Genomic DNA, 17,187 nt, shown 5'->3' with positions numbered 1-17,187 from the left:
AGGAAAATTTTATCCCTGGTCTGAAAGCTGTCCTGTCATTAGTAGAATGCTGTATCATTTTTATAGTAGCCATAATTACGTACAGTAAGATATAATGCATGCTATTTAACACAATTTAAAAGGCAATGTGTCTCTATTAAGAAAGCCTCCAGGAGAGAGAATTCTCTCAACATTAATTCCCCAGCTTGTCCTTGCCTCTCTATTTACATTTCAAGTATGCAATGAATGGGGCAATTTTTAGTGACACTCCTGTAAGGTGCATTTTCTTCATTCCTTTTACAGATTGCTCTATTAAAACTGCTACCCAGACCATCGGAGTCTAAGAGCTGCAGAAATAGGATATATATATATATATATATATACACACACACATATACATACATATATATATATATATATATATATTTGCAACGGTATGTAACAGACACAATGGTACCTAGCATTACACTTTTGTTCCCTGTAGCAATATGTGGGCAACATAGCTACAACTTTTAACACCTGTGCAAAATGTGTTGGGGAACTCCCTTCAGAATGAAGTTTTCAGTGTTACTGAAATTTTGGAGGATGCAGACCTGTCATTCACGCTTTACTTTCCCCTGTATAAAAACATACTTGCAGTGATTATGCTGCCTGCATGATCTCTAAGAAGAGTTTAAACCTCAAATGCTTATCAACTTCACTTCGTTATGCAAATCATCAGGCACAGTTTGATCTTGTGGAAATATTGAAATTTTTCCTTCACACATCAACAGAACTCATTCCCTTTAAGGCTGTATCTGTGGTTCTGGAGTGTGACGCACTCCTAAGGAGGTAAAAGAAACTGCTGTGCATCACACGAACACGCAAAGAACTGCTGTGCATCACACGAACACGCAAAGATGCCTGAATCAGACCACTGGCCCATCTAAGTCAGCGCTGCCTATTCAGACTGGCAGTGACCCTCCAGGGTCTCAGGCAGAGGTATTCCACATCACCTACCGCCTGGTCCATTTTAGCAGGAGATGCTGAGGTCTGAACCTGGGACGACCTTCCATAGGCCAAGGAGATGCTCTGCCACTAAACAACAGCCCCTCCCGTAAACCACCGAACCCTGAGATACAGTATTTGGATTTTTTTTTTTAAAAAAAAGAACCAATATGGCTCTCCTGTACTTGGCAGACTTGAGCTCAAACCACTGCTCAGCCATGAAGTTCACGTGATGATATCAAACCAATTTCCATCACTCAAAGCCAATGACCTCGCAGGGTCACTGTGAGATTAAAATGGAGAAGAGAATTCTTTGTTCTCTGCTCTGGCCTGCTTAGCGGAGAGGTGGGATATAAATAAAAACAGAGGGAGCAGAAGTATTGATTGTTCTTTCAACGCATCATTTCCTGGGAAAGCCTCCTGAAATACCTGGAAAAGGTAACAGAAGCCTCCACCACCGTGGCCACCTTGTGACGGCCATCTGGGGGACTCCTGCTGGGAACCAAGAGCTGAACTCCTTAGACTTTTGGTCCAGCCAGACTCTCCTGTTCCTGCTTTACAAGACAAGCTTACAATGCAGTAGTGCTAGCAGTGTTTGGGAAGCTTGTTTTCTGCAGCCCCAGATCACCTGCTCTGTATTTTTTTAAAAAGTCTGTATTTTAAAAAAAAAAATTCTGAAGCTGACCACACGTTTTAAACAATTTCTGCACGTCCATAAGGCCCAGAAAATTAAATAAAAGCCAGGGCGGTTAGATGTTGTGATAATTGAAACGGAGTCAACTGCCTTGACTTGCTAGAGTCATGCTAGAAGGCAATTTCATTTCTAATGAAAACTTGTGAACATTGTTTAAAGAGACAGGTCACGTGGGAGGTAGCTATTAATTTATATGATGACCACTGGAAACCTTGCTGGGTAATATGACTAAGCAGATGCACCTTCCTGTAAACAAAGATGGACTTAAAAGATGTGCGCATGACCAAGTGTTCACTGCATCTGATGGCCAATGGAAAACATCTGCACTTGATTGCAACTGGATCCTTTTTGAAAGCAAAGCATAGTAACTGTAACAGTTGAACTTCCACAGTATACACAGTATTGCACAGTAGTGTACAGATCTGAGAAATATGGAAACATCTGGGCAGATGCTGTTGCATGCAACTTCCTCTTCCACAACTGCGTGCTGCCAGTGAGTTTGCCACCAGCCCTGAATTGCATCTCTGTGCTGGCAGTATGCGCCAATGTCTCTACATGGGAACAAGCTCCATTCTCTCTTGTGAAAGTCCCTTTGAGGCCAGCCCTCTCTTCATCAGCTATTTAATGAGTATGGGCTATCTGACCACACGAACATTACAATCCCAAGCAGAATTATTCCAGTCTAAGCCTGCTGATTTCAATGGGCTTAGACTGGAGTAACTCTGTTTAGGATTGGACTGTAAATACTTCAAGAGCTGCCCTGGAAAAAGGACCATGCCCAGTCACCGTAACATTGGATGGGAGGAATTTCAAAGTTCTCTAGGTACATTTTCAGGGAGAGGCTATCCCTTTGCCTAGTGACACTGACAAGTGAAGACATAAGAGAGCAAAACCAGCCAGTCACCAATCTCCGTGTTTACATTTCCACTTTGCTATTCTTCCTACCTGCAGATGGCTGGAAAGCACTCTTGAAGGCCTTTCTTCTTGACTAGCGAGCCTTCCAGACAATACATGAGGATGTCCATCACCTGAGTGTAAAAGGTAAAATATAAATAATTTTTAACTACACACACTCAAAATGTCACAGCACTTCTTAGATCACTTATTACCTGGATTCTATTCTATCAAATCTTTCCCCAACTCAATGACTATTTCTGGACTCTGATACTCATTTTGACGATCCTTCTGGTTTTTGACTAGTTGCTTTCTCTTCCTAATTGCTGTGGTTGATCTTCACCTTGCACGCTTCCATCATACTTTTAATCTTGGCCTAAAAACTATTAATTCCCTTTTCTAGCTCCCGCAAATCTGATCCATCTTTGGCCTATTCCACTGCCCTCCATGATACGTCAATCCATTTCTCTTACCTACTGGCCTCCCCCACCATCTCCTCCCCTCCCCTCTGCCCTTTCTACCATCTTTTGCTTTTGCTAAGTCCTTCCTTTGCTTGTACTTTGGACACATTTGCCCCCCATTTTGTCCATTCTTCAGTCTTTCCCTGTACACACAATTACACTCATGTATTTCTGCCATGCTGAAACAGCAAACAAAGCAGAAAATAGGTTTAGTGGGTGCTTCATCTTGTTGTCAAAGGCAACAAAGGGACAGGCAAGAAAGGACACAAGGGCAGACAACCTCAGTTCACCTGCAACAACTACGATGGCCAAGGGAACATTGTTAGTAACAGAAAGGCCACCACCTCCCTTTCAAAGTAGTACAATTTGAATCAAGCCTACACCAATTCCCTGGTGTTTTGGGTGAATATAGTGCAGGTCATATGGGCACTAAATCTACTTCAATGGGGCACTGACCTACAGCTAATTACTTGTGCAAACAAACCCTAAGAGACACCTGAGATACATGTATGAGGAACAAGATTGTGAACTTTAAGCCCTACAGTTGCATTTAAAGATAGCGTTTTTATTTGAATTGCAGTAGCTCAAATATGAGAGCCCTTAAAATACAGAAGCTCAAGGAGAGATGATGGCTATTAATTTCACCATTTACAGTGCAATCCTAAGCAAAGTTAGTCCAGTCTAAGTGCATTTGTTTCAGTGAGTTTAGGGTGGAGTAACTCTGCTTAGGCTCACACTGTTAATATACTAAAGAGCATATTAGGTCTTTCATATCGAGGATACACTATATTCTTTGAGGTTATGCATTCCCCCCCTCCAATTATTCATTTGCAGAGCAAGTTTCCATATTATACTTCCATAACAGAGGGAATTGCTACACAGGTAGCACTTTAATGACTGGTAAAAGTAAAGGGCGTCTCCCAATGACACAAGGAGTTCAAAGTGATTAAAAAACACAACACCACTATAGCAACAATGAAGATGTCACATGGTTTGTAGCTGAGCCATTGCAGGTAGACGACAAAGCTTTGTAGCCAGAATACTATATAGTACAAGGATTCTGAAAAGTTACTGTTTGGATATAATTTCTACATAGATCCAGAGGAGTTAGCCGTGTTAGTCTGTAGTAGCAAAATCGAAAAGAGTCCAGTTGCACCTTTAAGACTAACCAACTTTACTGTAGCATAAGCTTTCGAGAATCACAGTTCTCTTGTGACGAAGAGAACTGTGATTCTCAAAAGCTTATGCTACAGTAAAGTTGGTTAGTCTTAAAGGTCCTACTGGACTCTTTTCGAATTTCTACATAACATAACAATAACATTTGATTTATATACCACCCTTCAGGACAATCCCACTCAGAGTGGTTTACAAAGTGTGTTATTATTATTCTCACGACAATCACCCTATGAGGCAGGTGGGGCTGAGAGAGCTCTGAAAGAGCTGTGACTGACCCAAGGTCACCCAGGCATCTTCAAGCGGAGGAGTGGGGAATCAAAACTGGTCCTCCAGATAAGAGTTCTGCCACTCTTTACCACTACATCAAGTATAGTATTAGACTTGATCAAAGATTTATTAATCAATGGTTCAAAGAGATGCACTGGTAAAAAGACAGACTATAGACAGTAATACCGTATATTGTCTTTGGCTGTAAGTATGTTCCTGCTGGGTGGTTTCTGAAGTGTTTAACATGTCATGTTTAATTCAGCACTGTATCGGATTTCTGCTCATTTTCAAACTTTCGAATTTTGCATCGATATACCCTATTGCCATGTTTATTGCATTTCCCAGTTGTTGGTTACATTGACTTACACTCTATAAGTTGCCCTCTGTTTCAGTAAGAAAGGTGGACTATAAATAACATCAATGAAATAAATAAAGAACAATGGACTTATAGGCATAATAAAAGATAGCCCTACCTCCACAATAAGCTCCGCAACGTCAGTGGGCATCTTTTCTATAAGTATTTCAATGATCCTCAGAATCTCTCCCTTCGCCCGAGCCAAAGTTGTGGTATGAACGTTCTGCTGGGACTGAGTGTTTGCTTGAAGAGCCGTGTGCCTGTGCACCTACAAGAACAGTAAGGTTATTAGGAATGCTTACAAACTGATTCCCATTCAAACCTCTCTCTCTCTATGGAGTAGCACCAATACAGCAGCTATCTGTCATTTCTCCTTTAAAAGAAACTCTGAACTGGGTTCAGATTAGTACGTATCTTCCGAGTTCAGGTCTTTTCTTCAGTTACCAGCATGCATGAATGCTAATAATACTGGGGTGAATCTAACCATTCTCCAAGTAGCCTTCCTCCAGCCTAAGGAGGCTTCCTCCAACTTCAGTGGCTCTTCCTCCAATGGAAGTCACTTAAGTTGGCGGAAACTATCAAACTTGAATCAAAAGGAAAAGTGGGGTATATATATAGCAGGGGTCATGAGGGAAGGTGGGGAAATAGCTGTGAATTTCCTGCATTGTGCAGGGAGCTGGACTAGATGGCCTTTGGGGGTGCCTTCCAACGCTACGTTTTCCACGTTTCTAAAAAAATACATAAATAAACTTTGCCGAATGGTTTGGCAGGATAGGGGTAGGATCTACTCCACTACGACTAACACACTGAGCAAGAAGAAACCATGATGGGATGGATTCAGGATTTCTTTTTGCACAGTGATTTCACCATGTTATTTGTACAGCCAGCAATCTGCAACATGCACACACATCCAGGTTGCCAAAAGTTCTGGCCAACTGCGCAATTCCAAAATTCATTTTCAAAATGTGCGAAAAACTGGAAGATGAGTAGAACCTAACGCAAGGCATATCAAATCTAACAAAAACTACTGAATTAAATCCAGTCAGTTTTTTTTCTGTTGTTGAAAAAGAGAGAGGGGAGGGGTCCCCTTTGACCACTAAAGAAGACTGAGCAGGAGTCAAGTCCAGTAGCACCTCAAAGACCCACAAGATTTCTAGATATCTGACAAAGGGAATTTTGATTCTCAAAAGCTTATACCCTGGACATCTAGGTAGTCTTTAAGGTTCTACTGAGTGCAAATCCTGTTCTACTGCAGACCAACACAGCTACCCACCTGACACTAGAGAAGACTGCACTGGGTATCATGGGACCTGCATTTACAAAACCCACAGAAGCCAGGGGCAGTAATATGACGGAGCTTTGGGTGAGATTGAGTGAAAAAGTTGGCTGGATCCCACCCATTGTATACAGAACAGGGAATCCCCAATGATTATTCTGTCTGACCTATAAAGCATGATTTGTGATGTGTGTATACTTCCTCGCAGAGTTTTCAGTAGATTTTCCGGTTTATTTTCTAGCTATAAATTCACATTAGTTTCCCCCAGTACCGTTTGGAGTTAAAAAGGCTTTCCAGATTTTAAGAAAACATCAGGTCAGTATTGATTATTTGTCCCAAGTACTCAGATGGAATTATCCAAGGGTTCCTACTTTAAAACTTCTTTCACAACATATTATGTGATAAAACTCCAAAGATGCTGACAACGCTAAGCGTCTTTATTCTGCATAAATTAATCAGGAATTGAAATAACTTCTCTCGCTCTAGTATCATAATAAGCAACTCACATTAAAACAATAATGCATTTCTAAGTGGATTCTCAAGGTGAGTCAATGTAGATTAGCAAGGACTTAATGTGTGTTGGCAATCCTTTTCATCCCAGTCAAGTGGTTATAAAAAAAAGAGCAACACCATATTAACTTTTATTATTTTAATGCATGTTTATGGGGCAGCTTTCATAATTCCCTATTCCATACTGATTAATCTGAAGAGTCCTCGACATGAGAATGCCGGAAAAAGCGCCACATTGCCAAACCCCCATGGTTCAGCATCCTAGACGTGATATGAAAACACAAGACGTGGGAAGCCACAAGTTGTGGGGATACATTTCGCATTGGCTTTCTGGTTTAACACAATATTGGAGCCATTGCTACAATATTTTCTCCACAACCCTGGTTTGTAATTTATAATCTTCAAATAAAAAATGGATACTTTATTTCTCTTATGGTGCAATCCTAAGCAGAGTTACTCCAGTCTAAACCCAAAGAAATCAATGCATTTAAGACTAGTAACTGCATAAGATTGCACTGTCAACGCCAAATGGGCTTGTCAGTTTCTTCAGGGATTTCGTGTGGCTCAAGTGATCAGTTTCAGAATTATCGTATTAGCCGTTTCCACATGTCCTTAAAGGGACGGCCTACTCACTGAATGCTGGCAGCTTTCCCCCTTTACTCCAGACATCTTCGTTTTCAAAACGATTGCTGAAAAGCTGCCCAAAAACCTGGAAGCCAGACAACCTGCAACTATTTTCAAAATGGAGATATCTGGAGTTGAAGGGGAAAGCCTCCAGTGTTTGGTGAGTGGGCCATCCCTTTAAGGACGTGTGGAGACGGCCATTTTTAGGAAACCTCACAATATGAGTTTAGCAGTAATGAGGTGGCTTTAGGGCAACTGTTTGTGTGTGTTGGTTCATGCCATGCAACACTATCCTGAGCAAATCCTACTGTACTAAGACTGCATGATCACATAGGAGGTACCTTTAAAGACAGTGGCTTTTTTGTTTCATCTGGCATTGTTCCCTCCGTGACCCTCCTTCCTGCCTTTTGCTGGTCAAACATGTGTGGGAAGGGGGGGACTATATTTGCAGTTTTGTCTGCACTTATCATTATGTGAAGGAGGACCACCCCAGATGGCAGATCCACATATCGTAGAGATCATCATCCTGGAGGTGAAAGGACATTCCGCCCCACAACTACATCCCAGGTTGTGGCCTGTCTACTTGATGCTACAGAATCTGGGAGGCACTACATGTTCATAAAGCCCAACCCTGGCTTCCATTTCTTTACCTGGTAAATGGGTAGAACAACTGCCAGCACAGGAGCACTCTCTATGGTGGCTCCTGTGTTGCTAGATGGCTTTGCCTGAGGAGGTCAGGAAGGCCTCCACGCTTCTGCCATTCTGCAAACTATGTAAAACAGAATTGTTCAGAATTGTTCAGGAGAATAAAAAGGCAGTAGGGCCATAGTATAACGGAAATGCTCTTGAAGGTGGTTTTATAAAGAGAAGAGGACTTTAGGCTATGGTATCCTGCTTATTGTATGTATTATGCTGCTCTTGCTGCACTGCGTTCTAATTCTGTAATTCCATTCTCTGCATCACACATTCATGTGTGATACTTCTTTGCTGAGTTTCCAGTTTTTGTAATCTTATTCCTGTTGTGCTCTTTACTAGATATTTCATGCTGGCATTGTTTTATACTGTGTAATCCGCCTTGAGTCTCAGCGAGAAAAGCAGGCTATAACAAAGAAAACTGATTAATGAATCAATCATGCTGCCATGTGTGGCAAAAATGTAGAATCCTGCCACACACACATCAATCTGATTGTCTGCTCTGAGCTCAGGGTCTCAAATAAAATCCATACATAAAAGGTACTCTGCAATAGGCAAGTAAATTGCCAAGCTACCAAACATACACATTTTAAAACCTAGCAACTGTTACTGATTAAGGCAGAAGCCGGACAGTTTAATAATTTTATACTGGTCACTGTCAGCCATGTATTTTCTTAGAAATTTCTGTTCTTAACTATGTATCACTAAGGATGCAGGCTTTCACTACAGTGCCATCGAGTCAGTTTTGCACACCCTTTATATTATACATACATACGTGCACACACAGACTTCTGAAGAAGGGAGCTTTGACTCTTGAAAGCTTATACTCTGGAACTCTTGTTGGTCTTTAGGGTGCTACTAGACTTGAATCTTACAGCTCTCTCTCTCTCTCGCTTGCACACACACACACACGGGTAAAGCAAAAATGCAGGCATACAAAAACCAGAAATGTACAAGTATATATATACAGAGATGAATGAGAAACACAAGCAAAACATAAAGAAAAATATAAAAGAGACGGGGAAATCAATTCCCGAACAGTTCTTGTTGCTAAACAATGAAATAATTGTTCTTTCTGAAGCGCAGCCCAGGCAGCAGCGGAAAAGTTCTTCTGCTCACCTCTTTGGCGATGGTTGTTATGAAGGCGGGTGGTCTGGCCGTGGCAATGAGCGAGAGAGCGTGTCGTGCAGAGCGGGCGGAGTCAGCGGCCGGACTCAGAGGCAGTCCCATTGTGATGCTAATCAGAGATCACACAAAGAGGGAAGGGGGGGGAGGGGAAAAAAAGAAAGAAAAGAGGCATTAGAAATATAGAGTGAAAAGATTAGACACAGCTTATAATGTCAGTTCAAGGTCAACGGGAGCACTCAAACAGTTAGAATATAATGGACTTCCAACAATGAGCAGTGATTAGGAGTCAGGGTGTTCTAGCATCTAATACAAAATCAAATAATTAACCGTGAAGATTGAAAACAGTGTGTGCATCTGTCCAAAGTGTTAAAAAGGCCTTGTTAACAAATTATCTAGCTGTAGTGCTGAATGCATATCACAAAACCAAGGGCAACGCAAATATACAGTGTCATGCAAAGAAATGGCCGTTTTTACTTCTTGGCTGAAGTTTTACAGACAATACGCACTCAGCTGCGCTACCATTATTATTCCGATCAGCCAACAGAGGCTTATTCTGGCTTATAGGGCAAAACAGCTCTGGAAAGAATGATTTCATTTCCATTTCAGCTTGCAGTGCTGAGTCTCTCTCTTTCTAAATACAGCCATTATAAAAGGAGGACGCAGACGACTTTCAAACATGATGCTCCGCTTTGGAGTTTCTTGCATTACTAGGGCAACATTTAAAAGACGCTTATCATTTGCTAATTATTTTTGAAGTGGTCATCAACATTTCCAGACTGAGGTCCCCCCCCCCATTAACCCCCAGGTAGCAGCATGGGACCCACTGATTGCAAACCCATGGCAGGAAGAGGAGGAGTTTGCATTACAACTTCACTGGACGGGGAGGGGGGGGGCTTCAAGGGTATACTTGAGGATCAACTGGTGGGGGAAGGTGTAAGTGAGCCAGACTTGCAGAGGCATGGAAGAGCTTTTGGCCATGGGAATCGTCTCTGAACTTGTTTGTGCTTTCTGCTGCTGAGAGGCCTCAAGTCATCATCCTCATCCTGCTGCTCCTCTCGGTCTGTTTGCAAGGACAGCCGCTCTATTAATGTCCTCTGTACTTTCACTCTATACGTGTCCTCAAACAGCAAACCCTTCAGAAGATCAGCAAAACAAAATGGCAGCTCATTTGGACTCACCTGAGGATTGTGAACCATAGGATAAAAAATAGTGCTGAGGAGGGGCACACGGATCATTTTGCTACGATAAGTAACTTCTCAGAGCAAAGCTACAAGTGACTTTCTTCACGTGGAGAACACTAGATTTTTCTCGCAAGGTTACCTGGGAAGTGAAGTCAGAGTGGTCCTTCCCCTCTCTGTTAGAATCGCTGCCTGAAGAGCCACAAGGGGGCTTCGTTTGGGGGCGGGCAGCTGCTACTTTCTCCCAGGGCGTTCTACGGGCTGCCTGCTCCCGGGGAGCTGCTCTGGAGAAAGCTGCCGCGTCAGTGAAGCTTCAGCCGCCGCGACAGTGGAAGGATCTGCAGCAGATCCTTCCACGGTCACAGATCCTTCCACTGTCGCTGCAGCTGAAGCTTCACTGACTTCGCTTTCTCCAGAGCAGCTCCCCGGGAGCAGGCAGCCCGCAGAATGCCCTGGGAGAAAGTAGCAGCTGCCCGCCCCCAAACGAAGCCCTCTTGTGGCTCTTCAGGCAGCGATTCTAACAGAGAGGGGAAGGACATTTGGACTTCACTTCCCAGGTAACCTTGCGAGAAAAATCTAGTGTTCTCCACGTGAAGAAAGTCACTTGTAGCTTCGCTCTCAGGTATCAGTCTAGGGTCTGGTTTATACCCAATGGACAAACTATAATGTAGGAGTCGAACCTAAGCCTCAGGCCCTTGCACTCCCACCCCACTCTCTGACTTCTTACTCCTTCCCTCACACATTCCCCCAATGACTTCTTGGTTCAGGCAAAAAAATGGGTACATCTGAACTGGTCAACTCAGGTTTGAACTTTCGGTCTTAGCAGAACTGGAAACCTCTGTTTGAACCCAAACCAAGAAGTCAACGAGGGAGGCGGAACATACAAAGGGAGAAGGGGTTATAGGAAGCGCATGGACACTCGTGCCTCATGACTGAGGGCCAAATTGTGAGAAGCACTCATGCCTGATAGTCAAAACTTTGGTTGGCATTTATAGTCAAATCAACTCTATACATTTATCAATAGAACTAACTAAATAAAGAGCTTCAAACAGAGTAAGTAGTCGCTAATGGCTCATTTGCTGTCCGTCAACAAAGAGATTCCGCCTACTATGTTTATTTCAAGGGACTGTTGAGAATGCCACTTGAACTGTGCTGTGTTCCCTTGATGGATTTCAAATCAGAGGGTGAATGGTCACAGTAACACAGGGAGCAGATATTGCAAATGTACAAGTGGTAGGGACAGATTAGGATAAATCGCAGCTGTCTCTGGCCTTTCACACCATACTCTCAACTTATGGGGCAGGCAGCAAACATACCGGTAGAATGCAAACTGAACTGGACTGAGGAGGGCTATACAGAGTGTCTTACAGGTCCTGGTGAAGAGTTACTCTTTCCAAAAGCAAAGAAGTGCTCTCCTTTTGAGAAACTGTAGTTTAATGCATTTTTATATATGGAATGCGCATGCGCAACATTTTCCAACTGCTTGCTAACTAGCTAGCAGTTAGCACCTTCAAGACCCAGATCTGCAGGGCATAAGCTTTCGAGAGCCAAGCTCCCTTTGTCCAATACAAGTAAGAATGGAGATCCCTGAGCCCTTATATCTCCATCAGAAGGTGGGAGGGGTTTTGCAAAGACAGGAATCAGGATGCAAAAGGGACAATACAAAATGTGAATTCAGGCAGGGGAGAAATGCTCGGGGGTAAGAAATGCAGAAAATTAGCATCTGTATAATATCCAGTCTTCTGGATTGGGTCTTGAAGGTGCAACTGGGCTTGAATCTTGCTTTCCTACTGCAGACTGCTACCACCTGAAACCAGCTAGCAGTTAGTTACTGCTAGTTAGGGGCAGCTACAGCACAATACGCAGGAAGAGGATGTTTGTTAGCCACAAAATGCACATTTCTATTAAATCCTAAATCTAACGACGCGCCTGACATTCGTAACTCAAGATTGTCTTAAGACCACACTGATTTTCATCTAATATCAACAAGTACTTTTTTGAGGGGGTGGGGAATGATTAATCACATGGCCCAGGGGGAAAAAGGGGGGGGAGTACATTCACTTGCAAAGCCGCTTAGCATAACCGCTGCCCTGCTTACAATTAAGAAGCTTGTTCCTAGTGAATTCTCTGTCAGGTAGTCTGATAAGCACGCTGGGAATGTTGCCTGTTGACAGAAGAAATGTCATGCCCGCTTTACATGTTTAGGAGAAAAAAACCTCACTTTTTAAAGTCTCGGAGAAAACAGCTTAAGGAGAAGAGGAAATACAAGATGGAACGTGGTAACGTTCACATTTATGGCAAGCAGGCAACGCAGCGCCCTTCACCCCAAAGGCCTCTTTTTATTCCGTCTTTTTATTCCGTCTTTCTGACATGGCCTGATCAAGGTTTCTGTTGCCCCTCGCAGGAGTAATTTGTTGCATCTTCCTGCGCTCCTGTGGGGGCTTGGCACAGACCCCGATGAGAATGGAGTCACTGTAAAGCATTGGCAGAAAAGAATACACGTGACCCTTGGTCCATCAGACCGTATTGTCTACTCAGACTGGCAGCATCTCCCCAGGGTCTCGGGCAGAGGGCTTTCACATCACGTGCCATCTGATCCTTTTAGCTGGAGATGCTGAGGATTAAACCTGCACGCAAAGCGGGCATTCTCCTCATTGCACACCCCAAGCAGCTGCATGGGTATCTTGGTTACAGAACCAGCCCTGGCTTTGGCACTTCAGCTAAGCCTTGTTGGACTGACATCGCCTTAATACTGAATACTTATCTAGAAGCAAGCAAGAAGAACTTCCAATGAAACACGCTTGGGACAAAGCTATAAATGAAGAGACCTACCGCAGTCGCTGGTGTTTGCTTCCCAATAAAGATGAGTAGGCTCAGTTTAAGTAACACTATCAAGCGCTAAAGAGCTTGCTGTTAATTAACTGCCCTTTCACTGATCAATAATATTTAAATAAACTCACATCTTACCAAAACACTTAACAGATACCTTTTTGAGGCAGTGAGCGAAGTATAATGTAACCTACAACTCAGCAAGAAAAAACCAACACACATCATTTCTTTTGACAGCAATACACCTGGACCATTTGCAATAATCTATTAAACCTGTCCCTCACCAATTACTCGACTTAAATTTTAGTTGCCTAAAGCATCAATTAAAGGATGGAAAACTATTTGAAAGACAAATTCACCCTCAGGCGCTGCACACATATTTAAAGATTTGGAGACATACCATGTCCGAATGATGAATATCTGTATCAGAGAAAAGATGTGCAACTTTCAAGAGAGATGAAAATATGAAACTTCTTGAAGCCAAGTAGGACCATTTGTCCACCTGTATACCTGTTGTCTGCTGTGACTGCTAGGGGCTCTCCAAAGACTAACAGTGAAATCCTAAGCGGGGTTACTCCAGTCTAATCCCACTGAAATCAGTGGGTTTAGGCTGGAATAAGTCTGTTTAGGATTTCACTGAAAAGTGTGGCAGCCTCTCCCCTAACCTGCCACCTCAAATCCTTTAACTGGGGGTCCAAAAGATTGAACTTAGGACCTTCTGGATGCAAAGCATGTGTTGTCAAAGAGCTCTAGCCCTTCTCCAAAGGGCTTCTCTATTTATTCAAGGAGAGCTTGTCTAGAACATAAACCTCAGACTACTCACAATCAGAGAGTTTCTCTACACAAGACATCTTACATGGAGATGCTCAAGTGAAAGATCTTACACTTGTTCTCCCATTGAGGATACACATGCACTGCAAGGGAGTAGAGATGGGCATGAACCAGAATACGAACCCAAAAAACCCACGAACCAGCCCAGTTCATGTGTCGCCAACAAGTGGTTCGTGGAAGCTCGTTTCCACGAATTTCCACGAACTGGTCTACTGGTTCTGTTTGGTTAGTATTGAAGGGCAATGCCTCTTTCCCTGCTGCTACAAAGTGGCAGGGAAAGGAGCAGTTTAAAAGGCCATTTCCCCAGGGAAATGGCCATTTAAACATTTCCTGCCGCTTGCAAGCGGCAGGTCCCTTTCAACTATCAGCTGGCAGGCGACGGGGGGATCCCCCCTCACCGCCTGCCAGCTGATAGTTTAAAGGGACCTGCCGCTTGCTAGAGGCAGGGCCCTTTAAAGAGCCCAAACCCCACAAACCCCATCCTCTTACCCCCCCAGCCCCACACTTACCTTGTCTCACAGCTCCGGTGTTCTCCACGGCCACGTCGTCCTCCCTTCCCTCCCACGAGGGGTGGGAAGGACATTTTCAGGCTCCTCCACCACCCTGCAGGCCTGCGCAGCAGCGAAGAAGGCCAAAATCGGCCTTCCTGCCCCTCACAGGAGGAGGGGGAGGAGGCCGCAGGTCCACAGGGCAGCGGAGAATGCCGCAGCCTTGAGGCAAGGTAAGTGTGGGGCTGGGGTGGGCTGGGGCTTGTGGGGTTTGGGCCGTTTAAAGGAACCCACCACTTGCAAGCGGCAGGAAAGGGCCCTTTAAATGATCAAATCCCCCTTTCCCTGCTGCTGCTAAGCGGCTGGAAAGGGGCATTTAAACCCCATGAACCACAAACTGGTTCGTGAACTTGCCCCAGTTCGTGGGAGTTCATGGTTTCTGATTCGTGGAAACCCCATGGAACCACGAACCGCACAGTTCGTTTTTTTGTGGTTCGTGCCCATGTCTATTAGGGAGACAGAGTACACTTGAATATAAGACCACACAGAAAGTAAGTCACTTGAGCATCCCCATATAAGATGTCTTGTATGGAGAGACTCTTAAGTGAGAATCATACACCAGACTTTTGGTGACTGCTTCTAGAGTTCTGCTGTACTCTAATTTCTTCTGTTTTTCTCCAGAAATGCACCTTATCATTTCATGCACTTTCAGAGAATGGAATACAAAAGTGAATACCGGTCTTTTTCGAGTGCAACTTCCAAATGCTAAAAAGTGTGTTCCTAAGGTGGCGGGGCGGGGGGGGGGGGAACTACACATGTTTTTTATCAACAGTACTCTTCCTCCTCCTGTTGGGCAAGGCATGGATTTTTACTGAAAAGCAACAGGCTCCTTGTTAATTCATTAATGACACTCTAGTGTTAGTATGTGGCCAAAGATTAACCCCCTCCTGTTGTTGGGCCAGCTGGCCTGCCAGAGCAAGAACTGTGCATGAAGAAGCAGGCTCACAGAGCTACGATCCCAGACTAAAACAAAAAGTAACGCAAGAACAACACCAACAAGAAAGAATCAGACACCATTTTAAATGGGAGATCTTACTCTGCTGTACCAGTAACACTAAAGGCAGAACTGTACCTCATCTGCAGCTCTGGGACTGTTTTAAAGCCCCCCCCTCCTTTCTCTTCAGATTGCAAGTGCTGGGGCTACCGCCTGCCCATCCTCCTTTGCTCCCCCCTTAAAATCACCACCTCTTCACCTCTGCAATTGGTGAAAAAGCAAGCCTCCCCCCCAGCAGTCTCCCCCATGAAATCACAGCTGCCAGTGGCTGCAAGATGTATTGGGGGGGGGGGGGAGGAGAGAACTTTAAAATGAGCAAACAACATGTAACATATATAGTCCCGAGCTAAGAGGACCTGCACTTTTTTTTTTTAAAAAAAGCATTTTTAAAGAAAAAAATTATTTCAAACATGGTAATAAATACAAAATAAGGAGCAACCAAATACAATTCAAAACAGACCAATACAAACAACTATGCTGTTTGTATACAAAGAATCCTTTTGATCTAACAATGGAATCCAATATGCTTCCCAAACTTTAATTTCTTTCTTATTAACCGAAGCAGTAAGCCTACTTAAATAACTTCACCATCTCCATAATTTCCTGTACCGATCCAGTTTACTTGGAAGATACTTTGTCTTCCAAAATATAGCCATATCCAGCCCTGCAGCTGTTAACAAGTATTTAAGCACTACTTGAATTGATAAATTCAGCACCTTAACAATAATTCAATACTAAAAAAAAAATTCAGGGGCCTTGGGTTAGTACTACTCCTTAGAACGCATAGCTTCACCCTAAGAGGACCTGCATTTCATTCCTTTATTATAATGCTATCATTGCTAACATTCTGTTGGTCCATTACTATTAATATAATATAAGCATGAGAGTATTAGGGAATATCTTCTACTTGCATCCAAACATACGTATTTCTGCTGGGTGAGAGGAACACTTCATGCATCTGAGAAACACCGCTCTGGCTTACGCAATGCTACGCCACAATACAGTTTGAAACTCTTTGTGCTGTCAAAAAAAAAAGACTGTTTGGGGACTGTTTGGATTCTTTGGAAGCCCGCATCATGTGAAGAGGTCATATACGGTCAGTTTCCAGCTGATGAATAAAGCTAGGGTACTGGCGTGTTTCAGTGCTTTCCAATAAGTTTCTGCTCATTTGTAAGGTGGCAGTGGAGTTGAGATAAAAGGGACACATGTAGCAGCCTGTAAAAAATACTCATATTTTGGACTTAAAGTTGCAGCCTCAGTGATGAACAAGGAAAATCTTTTGTGAACCGCATCTGAATATGCAGAACATTTTGAAATGCGTCCAAAGTGTTCTGAAGTCTAGCCCCTACTAGGAAATCAAGGTGTGGTATATGCGTAATAACCAGAAATGCAGCTTGAAAACGGGAAAGCGGGGGGGGGGGGAGGGACACAAACATAAAAGCTGCGGGAATGCTCTATAAACCATGTCGGGAGTGATCCTGTACTTTTTCAGTTATGAAGAGATTAAGCCGTTCTCGCCCCTTACACCGCTGCTAAGTAGGGTGGTTTCCATTAATTAAAAAAGAAAAAATAATTCCCCAGAGTCTTGATTGTTTTGCCCCAGAGTTGCCTCTTGCCAAGTGACTAAAAAGGCAGTCCCCACCCCTCGCCACCACAGCTTCACTTAAGGGTGATGGTCGTGCCAGGCTACCACCTTCATGCTTAAAAACTTTTAAAGCCCCTTTTTAAGCCACGGTGTCAGCCAATATGGTTGTGTACTTAAC

General features: G+C 43.5%; 1 protein-coding gene across 2 annotated transcripts in view; it reads right to left on the bottom strand.

Moving 5' to 3' along the window:
- Window positions 1-17,187, bottom strand: part of WDR7 (WD repeat domain 7) — a 252,690-nt gene that overhangs the window by 61,560 nt on the left and 173,943 nt on the right. For both annotated transcript variants that reach the window (XM_054986975.1, XM_054986974.1), the window contains 3 exons: window positions 9,036-9,153; window positions 4,932-5,081; window positions 2,606-2,688 (listed from right to left, as the gene is read on the bottom strand). In XM_054986975.1, the coding sequence (XP_054842950.1) occupies window positions 2,606-2,688; window positions 4,932-5,081; window positions 9,036-9,153 (351 nt within the window). The remainder of the gene's footprint in view (window positions 1-2,605; window positions 2,689-4,931; window positions 5,082-9,035; window positions 9,154-17,187) is intronic.

Source organism: Eublepharis macularius, chromosome 8 (assembly GCF_028583425.1).
Source record: "Eublepharis macularius isolate TG4126 chromosome 8, MPM_Emac_v1.0, whole genome shotgun sequence".
NCBI classification, from domain to species: domain Eukaryota; kingdom Metazoa; phylum Chordata; class Lepidosauria; order Squamata; family Eublepharidae; genus Eublepharis; species Eublepharis macularius.
Note: the sequence above shows the minus strand (reverse complement) of the source record. Positions and strands in the feature narration are given on the sequence as shown.